Genomic DNA, 12,066 nt, shown 5'->3' on the forward strand with positions numbered 1-12,066 from the left:
TTATGAGTGGTAGAGTTCCCTGTGCTCTACAGTAGGTCCTTCTTGGTTATCTGTTTTATATTTGGTAGTATCTATTAATCCCAAACTCCTAATTTATCTTCCCCCCCCCACTTTCCCCTTTGGTAGCTATAAGTTTGTTTTCTGTGTCTGTGGGTCTATTTCCATTTTGTATATAAGTTCATTCGTATCATTTTTTTAAGATCCACATATAAGTGGTATCATATGTCTTTCTCTGACTGACTTGGAATGATAATCTCCAGGTCCATCCATGTGCTGCAAATGACATTATTTCATTGCTTTTTATGACTAATACTACTCTGGCATATGTCCAGAGAAAACTTTCATTCAAAAAGATAGCACATGCACCCGTGTCCATAGCAGCACTATTCACAGTAGCCAAGCACAAGGAAGCCACTTAAATGCCCATCGACAGAGGAATGGATAAGAAGGTGTGCTGTTTAGATACAATGCGTTGTATTTTCAAGTTTACAGAACTGCACTGTGTGTGTGTGTGTGTGTGTGTGTGTGTGTGTGTGTGTGTGTGTGTGTGTGTGAATGCTTACTCTGATGATTGTGTTCTTATGTAAATCATGTTTAGGGTTAAAGCAGACACTGAGGTGCCCCACCCATGCGTGACGCCTGGGCCCTGAGGGCTCTCTTTGCCAGAGAATCAGCACTCGTGGGTTAAGCCCTCAAGCAGTGATTGGTAGGAGCAGGTGGATAAATACCCAGCTCCCCCTCCCCTTGGACAAGAAAAGGGGAGAGAGTGTTCTCCAGGGTCCCCCAGAGCGCCCCACCAGGATCACACCCCCCAGGATCACGCCCCAGTTGCTTGCTGCCATAACTTGCTCATTATCTTCTTTCTGTTACCTGCCTCACTCGCCCCAAGTGTCTTTCCTAGAAACGCCCCCCTAGTAAACTATGTGCATTCAAATCCTTGCCTTAGGCTCTGTTGCTGGGTACATCCAAGCTAACACATCCAATTATGTGAGGTTACCCTAAATCCCCTCCATTGATTCAGCACATTCGTACCTAGTGCCGGCACAGCAGTGTCTGGCAGGGCAGGCAGACCTCACATCTGGTCCTTGGTGAGACGCAAAGGGCCCCAGAAGCACAGCCTAAGCAGTCAGAGCCAACTCCCTGTGAATCCTGACATGTATGAGGCAGGCAGTCACTTCCATTCCCCATGAAAACTCCTGCCCATGATATTTTGAATGATTGAGAAGGCACGTCTGCATCCCAGGTGCTCTGGGTCATTCGAGCCTCTGTGGTTACTGTTCGGTGTGAGCAAGAGCCTTCAGGAGGTTACCATATGACTGCACAGCCCTGATATGGCCTCATTTTTATTTAAATGTAGCTCTAGTGGCAACTTGTTTCCTTGTCATTTGTTTTCTTCACATGAAACTAGAGCTCTAAAAGGATTTTCTTAGAAAAAAGTAAAATTAAAAATAGGAGTTCAGGAGTTCCTGTTGTGGCTCAGCAGGTTAAGAACCCAACAAGTATCCATGAGGATGCAGGTTGGATCCCCAGCCTCGCTCAGTGGGTTAAGGATCTGGCATTGCCACAAGCTGCGGCATGGGTCGCAGAAGTGGCTCGGATCCCTTGTTACTGTGGCTGTGGTGTAGGCTGACAGCTGCAGCTGCCAGGCCCCTAGCCTGGGAACCTCCATATGCCGCAGTCGCAGCCATAAAAAAGAAAAAATAAATAAATAGGAGTTCATTTTCTGTTCTCGTTTGCAAAGATTAATAAAGGGAACTTCATTATATTTTGCAAAAACATAGCACTGTCTTTTTACACACCCTATCACTGTCCATTCTCAGCAGTAAACTTCCAAAAGCAGGAGCCATTTTCATTGCAGTGACTTTACCCAGGATCGAGGTGTGTTGAAAGTGCACTTGAATAATGAGCAGACAGTAGTGCCAAGACCTCTCTCTGGGGCGGGGGGTGGGGGGGAGGCCCTCACCTGCTCTGACCTGGCACCACTGGACCTTCTCAGCCCGTGGAGGGAAGCCTCAGAGACCCCGCCCCTGCTCCCCAGGCCATGGCTCTTTTCTGTAGTAAGAATTGGCTGTAGGAGCTGTGTCAGCTCAAAATCTTGGAGCAAAACTCATGTTATGATTTTCAAATCCCCTTTCCATGAAATGTGTGTGAAATAACAACTTTTCTCTGAGACGATCACACTTTGTTTTATGTCATGTAATTCTTATGGTGTTCTGACTGCTTCAGTGGCTTTTTAAAAAGGCAGAGTGTTCACAAATTGAGGGCATTTGTTCCTTTTAAAATGTGTCTGCAGTATCGCATTCCATTCTCCATCAAGAAAAATCATCATAAATATTAAGTTGTAATATATATATACATATGTATATGCTATATATCCATATGTATGTGTGTATATTAACATATATATAAATAGCTGTATATAGATTTGGAATACAAATCCAAAACCAGATAATGCACAGTCTCATCATAAACAATTAATTTTAACCTCCTCGAAGGAGTCAGAATTCCATATTATTATTCAACAGTTGAATAAAGGAGACGATATTTTCCCATTTTTGAAGTGTGGGGTTTTTTTTTTTTTTTTTTTCCTTCTCACCTTATGCCACTCTAAAACGAAATGAAATTACAAGAAGGAAACCAAAGCTGCATATTCAATAGAAAAAGTGTGAAATGCACTCCAGAAATAGAAAAGAAATATCAAGATGAAATTCCAGCTGGGAGGGATTCCTGGAGCTATAGGGGGAAAATTAAGCCTCTGGCTTTAATTTATGGAGAAGTTTGCCAGCGGATGGCCCCTTGTAATCTGCACCATCTGTATTATTGATGAATGAGGTCAAGGGCAGCATTACTCACTGCTGGTTCTCTCCCAGCACCCTTGTTCACTTTGCAAAGTGCTTGGGAAGCACTGTCTTCTCATCACCGTCTCCCAGCCCTGGCCTGGGTGACACCTGCCAACATATGCCAAAGAGCCTCCCGGGTTGACACAGAGGTGCCAACAGCTCCCTCTCTGCCAATAAGTGTGTTCAGGGTCTGAGTCCCATGGTCCCTGGCCTCCTTCTAGAGCTAAAAGACCCTTCACCAAGAAGCAAAGAGAGTGGCTTAGACCCAAGCATCAGTGTATTCACATCTATGAAACATTCAGTCACAAAACTATGAGCTGTATTGGGGGGGGGGGGGTGTGTTTAACCAAACAAGTTAAATGGAGTAGTTTTCACATTACCTAACTGACCCTCTCCCTCCTAGAATAGGTCCATACCATAGCCGTATCCCTGTCTGTGGTCATTCTGGTCACTCCTTTCTGCTTTGATTGCTTGCCCTGAGTCTCCTTAAAGCAGTAGGTTATTAAATTGATCCTTTTGGCCTCTCACCTCCAGCTCTTTTCTCCTCTGGCCACCGTCTCTGATGCACCTGCCCAAAGGCGTAAAGTCACAAAGAAGAGAAAATTTAGGTAGTTCCCATCGTGGCTCAGCAGAAACAAACCTGACTAGTACCGACTAGTACCCATGGGGACTCGGGTTTGATCCCTGACCTCACTCAGTGGGTTAAGAATCCAGCATTGCCACAAGCTGTGGTGTAGGTCACAGACGCAGCTCAGATCTGGTGTTGCTATAGCTGTCCAATGGTCCCTGGCTCCTTCTAGAACTAAAAGACCCTTCACCAAGAAGCAGAGAGAGTGGCTTAGACCCAAGCATCAGCTGTAGCTCCAGTTCGGCCCCTAGCCTGGGAACTCCCACATGCCACACCTGCTGCCCTTAAAAAAAAAAAAAAAAAAGAAGAGAGAGAGAGAACATTTCCATGAGAGGCAGCACAAATATCTGTCTGCTTTCACCCTGCCTCCATTCACTTGCTGTAGCATGGTGTGTGGGATCAGGGCCCTAGACCCAGGCTGCCTAGGTTCAGATCCCAGCGCCCCCACCCCACTGCTGATGGCACAGTCTTGGTCAAGTCTTCAACTTACCAAGCCCAGATGGCTGGCCAGTGAGAGTGGCAGTACCCACCTTATTGGGTTGCTGTAGGAATGAATGAAATAATCCTTCCCATCTTCTTATTTGTGGGAAGTGGCAGATAAATATTTGCTCTTCGGTGAGTCGTGGTCACAGAAAGGAAAGTAGAGGTGGACCTTCCCAATCCGTTTCCACTAGAGCATCCGCAGAATCGATGCTTAATTTCCTTCAGAGTGTGGAGAAAAACTGTTCTCTAGTTTGACTCCTTCTTACTCGTCCTCCAGTTCATTCCTTCTACAGGAAAAATTGGTTTTGCAGAAATAGACTCACTGACATGGGAAATAAGCTTATGGTTCCCAAAGGAGAAGGAAGGATAAGTTAGGAGTTTGGGATTAACAGATACACACTATTATATATAAATAGATAAACAACAAGGACCTACTATAAAGCACAGGGAACTATATTCAATATCTTGTGATAATCTATAATGGAAAATAATATAGAGAAGAATGTATATATGTATGTATATATATACACTTTCACATACAGACACACACACATACACACACACACACACACATATATATAACTAAATCATTTTGCTGGACATCTGAAACATGGTAACAACTATACTGCAATAAAAAAAAAATTTGTTTTGTCTTTTTAGGGCCCCACTCACAGCATATGGAAGTTCCCAGGCTAGGGGTTGAATCCAAGCTACAGCTGCTGGCGCCTACACCACAGCTACAGTAACACAGGATCCAAGCCACATCTGTGACCTACACCACAGCTCACAGCAACACTGGATCCTTAACCCACTGAGCAAGGCCAGGATTAAACCTGCATCCTCATGGATGCTAGTCAGATTCATTTAACGCTGAGCCATGACAGGACCTCCTTCAATAAACATTTCTAATAAAGTAATTAATTTAAAAAATCTGTTTTGCTAATTGTAGGCTTTGAATCTGGAGCTGAAATTTGGAGACAGTCTAGGCACTGAAAACTAGTCTGTTTATAAAGAGATAAAATGTATCACCATCCAAGCAGATTTGACATCTAGGCCTAGTGTGAGGTGTTTTGTTTTTTGTTTTTTTGCAATAGTAAGTCTAAGTGGAAAACTCATATTATGCATTCTTCTTTTTGTTTTAGTCTTTATTTTTATTAAAGTTATATGCAAAGTGCTTAAAGAAACACCCAGTTCCAGAGCTTATTATAAAAGACAGCCACCTTCCCATCCCACCAGCATCAATTTCCCACCCTTCAGAGGCAATTACTTTCTTTTTTTGTCGGTTTTTGTTTTTTATTTCCTCAATACATTTTTTTTTCTACTGTACAGCATGGTGACCCAGTTACACATACGTGTATACATTCTTTTTTCTCACATTACCATGCTCCATCATAAGTGACTAGACATAGTTCCCAGTGAACAATGGGAACTCATTGCAAATCCATTCCAAAGGCAATAGTCTGTATCTATTAACCACAAACACCCATCCATCCCACTTCCTCCCCCTCTGAGGCAACAAGTCTTTTCTCCAAGTCCATGATTTTCTTTTCTGTAAAAGGTTCATTTGTGCCATATATTAGATTCCAGATATAAGTGATATCGTATGGGATTTGTCTTTCTCTTTCTGACTTACTTCACTCAGTATGAGAGTCTCTAGTTCCATCCATGTTGCTGCAAATGACATTATTCTGTTCTTTTTTATGGCCAAGTGATATTCCATCGTGTTTATATATCACATCTTCCTAATCCAGTCATCTGTCGATGGACATTTGGGTTGTTTCCATGTCTTGGCTATTGTGAATTGAATAGTGCTGCAATGAACATGCAGGTGCATGTGTCTTTTTCAAGCAAAGTTTTGTCCAGATATATGCCCAAGAGTGGGATTGCTGGGTCATATGGTAGTTCTATGTATAGATTTCTAAGGTACCTCCACACTGTTCTCCACAGTGGTTGTACCAGCTTATACTCCCGCCAACAGTGCAGGAGGGTTCCCTTTTCTCCACACCGCCTCCAGCATGTGTTATTTGTGGACTTATTAATGATGGCAATTCTGACTGGTTGAGGTGGTACCTCGTGGTATTTTGATTTACATTTCTCTAACAATCAGGGATGTTGAGCATGTTTTCATGTGCTTGTTGGCCATCTGTACATCTTCCTTGGAGAATAGTCTATTTAGGTCTTTTGCCCATTTTTCCATTGGGTTGTTGGCTTTTTTTGCTGTTGAGTTGTGTAAGTTGTTTGTATATTCTAGAGATGAAGCCCTTGTCAGTTGCATTTTTTGAAATTCCTTTCTCCCATTCTCCAAGTTGTCTTTTTGTTTTCTTTTTGGTTTCCTTTGCTGTGCAAAAGCTTGCCAGTTTGATTAGGTCCCTTGGTTTAGTTTTGCTTTTATTTCTGTTGCTTTGGGAGACTGACCTGAGAAAAGATTTGTAAGGTTGAGTCAGAGAATGTTTTGCCTATGTTCTTTTCCAGGAGGTTGATGGTGTCTTGTCTTATATTTAAGTCTTTAAGCCATTTTGAGTTTATTTTCATGCATGGTGTGAGGGTGTGTTCCAGTTTCCTTGATTTGCATGTAGCTGTCCAGGTTTCCCAGCTGAAAAGACTGTCTTTTTCCCATTTTATGTTCTTGCCTCCTTTGTCAAAGATTAACTGACCATAGGGTTTATTTCTTTTTTCTCTATTCTGTTCCATTGGTCTGTCTGTCTGTTTTGGTACCAGTACCACACTGTCTTGATGACTGTGATTTTGTAAAATTGCCTAAAGTCTGGGAGAGTTATGCCTCCTGCTTGGTTTTTGTTCCTCAGAATTGCTTTGGCAATTTTGGGTCTTTTGTGTTTCCATATAAATTTGCAATCTACAGAATCAATGTAATCCCATCAAATTACCCATGACATTTTTCAGAGAACCAGAGGCAATTACCTTATACCAATTTGGTTGTTCCTGATACTTGCTCAATGTCTCCAAATAACACACTTCAATGGCAGTTACTTGCTGTTTCCAGTATTCCCCAGGGTTTCATGGTGGGGAACAAGAGGGTTAAGATCTCTGCCAGCCCTGCCCACCTCTACTACCCAGCCCTCTGTCCTCCCCAAATAATAACACAATATATTTGGTTAGGCAGTAGTCTGTGCTTCCTTTATTATGACTATGTGGCCACTATTTATGGCTGAGCCATTAATAGGTAATGATTCATCATCTTTTCCTGCACAACTCTGTTTTCCCCATGGTTTATAATTGTCTTTTTTGTTGGTGGTGGTTTGCTTAGGTTTCCATGTTCTGTTTCCAGAGCTCACCAGTTCCTTTCTGTGCATTCACAATTATCAGTTATTCCATCAGTTTTTATCCTTCTGGCATCATTTCTTCTGAGTCTTCAGACCTGCTGCAGAAGTTTCATTTTGGAATCTCCTTTTACCATCTTTCTGGAATCTTCCTTCGCCACCATTCTAGAAATCTTCTTCACTTACTACAATATATTTTTCTTGTTTGGTGTAATGGTTTATTGTCAATTAATTCTATGTAACAAAGACTTACTCCCTGATTTTGCTGGAGTGCATCCTCAAGTAGCTTTTTGGGAAAGGATGCAAAGGAAGACATTTTTTGGAGATAATTAAACTTTTATTTTTATTCTTTTCTCAATCTTAATGAACAGTTTTGCTGGGTGTAGAATTCCAGGCTGAACCTTTTTAATTTAGAATCCATCCCTCCACTGTCTTCTAACTTCCAGTGCTTTGGTTGAGAAATAAAATGTCATTCTTGTTTTGATCTTTTATATATAATCCTGTTTTTCTCTCTCTGGTAGTTTCTAGGACCATTTTTTTTTTTGTCCCAGCATTTTGAAAATCCTTGATGATATGCCTTGGTGTTTATCTTTTTGCCTACTCTGCCAGAAAATGCACAGCCTTAACTTCTGGGAAATTTTCTTTCATTCTTTATTTGATTATTTCTTCTCTTCTGTTTTCTGGTTCTTTAAATACCAGGACTCCTGTTTCTGTTAAGGTGACGCATATGCAGTCACTGGTCTGCTTGAAGTGAAGGATGAAGTCTGGGGTTAAATTCTTAAACAGTCTTGCAGTCATCTATTTTCAGGCTACCTTTACTACCACTTCCAGAGCTTGGCCCATGGTCAGCTGAGTGACCAACTGTTCTGCTTTTCAGCCTCCAAATTTTGTTGCTCTGATCAGCTCTTCTGTTCTCTATTCCTTTCAGGTTTGTGTCTTGTTTAAAAAAGAAAAATCCCTTTACCGTTACTTTGTTATAGTATAACAAGAAAGAGCAAAATTACTGGTATGCATTCAATCTGCCATTTTTAACTAAAAGCCCAAGTGATTTTTTAAGAAAATTCAGAATTGATATTTACCTAGTTATAATAAATTTAAAAATATTCACCACCTTTTCTGACCTCATGGAAAATGACCAGTCTAGTCCAGTGTGTTCTGTTCCATAGACAGTGAGTGATGGTCACAGGTTCAAAGAGTATACAGTTCAAGGAGAGATGATAAAGGGTAAAGAGTGCTTTATATTTCTTCTAAAGTGATTCTTGTGGCACAACTCCCTTTCTTGACAACCCATCATCTGTAACTTAGATCTGCAAATACGAAACCTAACAAGGCAGAATTAGCAACACATACCTCAGTGTCCCCAGCAAGTGGAAGAATGTGTTAAGGGAAGGCCGCTGTCCTCATTATTCATTTATGGTTCTATTTAAGTCATAGCTCTCATGTTATTTGAATCCAGAAAGCCCTCTCTGGTTTGACTTTGCCTGATCTTTTCTTTATAGATGGACACAGCAATCGGGGCAGGAAGAGGCACTGAAGGCTGCCTGGTCCCTGGACCCTCTTTTCCTTTTGTCTTTAGTGCAGCGCATGCCTATCGTTGGCCAGCTGAGAGCTTGCACTTCCGATTAAGAGGCCAAGGGCAGAGGCAGGTAGACCAGGACCTTGGCCCTGCAGTGGCTGACACTCTTCTAGGGAGGTGGGAGGACTGCGAGTGACAGTGCAGGGAGCGCCTCCTGCAGGGCACTGCAGGCAGTATGTGAAAATGGACCTGCTCTGCAGGGCAAAGGAAGAGATCAGGTTTCCCTTCAAAAGAGACTGAAGGACCTACCAAGGAGCAATGACTCTTTCTCCAGAACAGGGGTCTCAACTTGGCATTAATGCCCCCCCACCCTGTCCCCAACTCATGCTCCCCCCACTGACCACCCCCGCCCCCTACCCCCAGCTGCACAGCCTCGCCTCCCACAATGCCCTGCTCTGCCCCCCTCCCCCCCTTTCCCATAGCTGCTTCTCCTACAATGCCCTACCTGGCTGCCCTCCCCAACGCACAGCTTCTCTTCCCATAATGCCCCCCGCCCCTCCCCCCCTTCCATGCACCCAGGCCTCCTCCTCCTGCAGGGAGTCTGCACACAGCCAGTCAAGGTTGCCAAGGCTCCAGCAACGTGTCTTCTGGTCTCAGCAGAGCCACCACATCTTTAAAGGGAATTCTCCCCACTGCTAGGAGAACATTTTCTCCAGATCAATTTACAAATCAATTTTTTAAAAATTCTGATTGAGCCAGGGGTCACGTGCCAACAAAGCCAGGCTTATAATACAGATGAGAGAGGAGGGCCAGGAAAGACTGCAAATGGGCTGTTCCTGCCCCTTCTGAAGGGCGGCAGCTCCCAGCTCTGGGGAGAGTGTTGACAGGAACACAGGGTAAGATGGCTTCTCCCATCCCCTTGGTGTTAGAGATACTGAGGCTGGGATGACACGGACTTTGTCCACCCAGCCTTCCCTCTCCCTCAGGGGTCAGACCCACTGATTCAACCCCATCTTGGCATCTGATTTTTAGGAGATAAGGACTATTATGCCTAAAGACCTTCAGTAAATTCCTATCGATGGGCAGATGGACCGGGGCCAGGACAGAGACAGAAACACTAGGTTGTGTGTCTAGGTCATTGCTGGCTGCAGCGCCAGGAGCCAGGCTGTCCCCCCTACACAGTCTGATGTCCTGTTGTTCACCTTCCCTTCCCTTTTCTTCCAGGTGGTGGCTCTCTCCTCCTGGTGCCTGCTGAGGGACTCCATTTACTACACGCTGTCTGTGGTCGCACTCATCGTGGTAAGTGTCTGATGGGCACCTGGCCTGGCTCCCTTGCTCCTTGCCCCCCACTCATCCTTCTCAGGCCTAGATGACCTGCAGCTCCTCCAAGGGGAGCAGGGGCCTGGAGGTGGCTTTTCTTCCTTGCAGCCACTTTGATCACCCAGAACCCCAGCCTGATGGTCTGGAGCTCATGACAGGAGCTGACTCTGCTTACCTGGCTCTGAGAGCCTGCGTGACAGTTTTCCTGTGATCCCTGACCCTTTAGTCTCACTCTCCTCACAGGCTCCTCTGTTACTCCAACATCCTTGAATGTGGACCTTCCTTCCCCCCCCTCACTCTGTCTACTCTCCCAGGACACACCCGCCTGTCCCACAGTGCCCGGTACCGTCACTACCTTCCTGGGGAAACACACACACACGTACCTAGTGGTGGCATCTCCCCAGCCCCAGTGGCAGACAAGCAACCCTATACTAGACATCTTCATGTCCCAAACCCAACATATATCTGCACTTAGAATGATTTCCTCAAGACGGGACCCTCTTCCTGCATTTCAGCCCCCATTCCCATCCTGGCCATCCAACCTGGGAATGGTATTAAACTAACCTTTCACCCAAATCCCACCAGACGCTCTTGGCTGAATTGTCCTGTGGATATTCACTTCGTCAAAATCTCCCGAGCATATCCCTTGTAGCCCATTTCACTCAAGGCTTTTGACATCTCTGGCCTAAACTGACACAGCTCATTGTTGGAATGAGTAGCATCACAGGCACCCACCCCCTGGTCAGTCCACAGAGTCCACCTGTGTTTCTACAGAGGGGCAAATGATCAGTGGCCTGTTGAGACAAACCCATGTCCCTTAGCTTGGCAAGGTGAGCCAAGCCATCCAGGAGAAGGACAGCAACTCAGAGAGAATACTGATGGGAGTTGGGAGATCTGATTCCTAATTCTGTGCTCCCCTCCCCAACTAGCTCTGATGACCTTGGAGAAAGCAGTTTCTCCAGGTCTTAGTGTTCTTATCTACAGAATGGGAATAGATCCACTGTAGGGCTGACTAACCTGTTTACAAAGCACTTACCTGTCGATTATTTAATTGTAAACCTCTATACAAATAAACCAAAAGTGACAGTTAATACAAGATTTTCCCCAAGGAATCTGATGGGTACTTTAGTTCCTACAGTGAAGATCTTGGCTTTATGGCCACAGGCCCCTCATTCCAGGGGCAACTGATGATCACGGGGTTTGACACTCTGGCTCCAAGGGACCAAAGGGCTCTGATGCCCATGTTGGACTAAACACATGGTGAGTCTGTTGACTTCCAGTAAGCAGATTTAAGGTTACTCATGAACTCTGTGTCCTTGGAACTGTGGGAAAGGTACAGTCACCCCAGATCTAGAAGCCTCCAGTCACTCACCTCAAAACTGCTCAAACAGTCTCTGCAGGAGCTCTGTCCTGCTACATCTGAACCCATGCAGATCATGTGTGCTCTGCTCTTCTTCCATCATGGTATTTTAGGATGAATTATAGAAGTTACTTTTATCAAGAGATGTGGTAGGGGGTGGTGAGGCCAGCACTCCACTCTGCTGAATTCTGAAAAGATAGACCCACCCCCCCAGAGACAAGGTGATGAGACAGAATGGCGCAGCTGAAAACCCCCTGGGAGCGTGGACTCCAAAACATCCACACCCACTGGCAGATTTGTCGGCATCAGCTTCACTCTTTTTCACATAGACACCTCCTGGACTGGGTGTGAAATAACCTGACTATAGTCGGATTCATCTGGACACGTTTGAGAGAGAACAAACATAATTGTTGCTAATGACGTGTGAAGAAGCAAAGCAATTTCACTTCCTTGGGCTGTGGGTAACACTCACCCGAGCGGGGTCTGCCATGGATGCATCAGAGATGAGCCAGCTGCACCCAGGATGCCAGCAACTTTGAATTCCTTCGTATGGCAACACAGCACAAAAGCAAGTGACTCTTCACTGTGACCCAGAGATTGGACCGTGCTCTTGTGTATTTACAGACCTGACACCAAGGCTA

General features: G+C 44.5%; 1 protein-coding gene across 1 annotated transcript in view; it reads left to right on the forward strand.

Annotated features, from left to right (window-relative positions):
- The window catches only part of SLC24A3 (solute carrier family 24 member 3), a 510,304-nt gene that overhangs the window by 437,049 nt on the left and 61,189 nt on the right, over positions 1-12,066 (forward strand). Inside the window, 1 exon segment of the mRNA XM_021078001.1 lies at positions 9,970-10,044. Coding sequence (XP_020933660.1) covers positions 9,970-10,044 — 75 coding nt within the window.

This window comes from Sus scrofa, chromosome 17, assembly GCF_000003025.6.
Source record: "Sus scrofa isolate TJ Tabasco breed Duroc chromosome 17, Sscrofa11.1, whole genome shotgun sequence".
NCBI lineage: Eukaryota > Metazoa > Chordata > Mammalia > Artiodactyla > Suidae > Sus > Sus scrofa.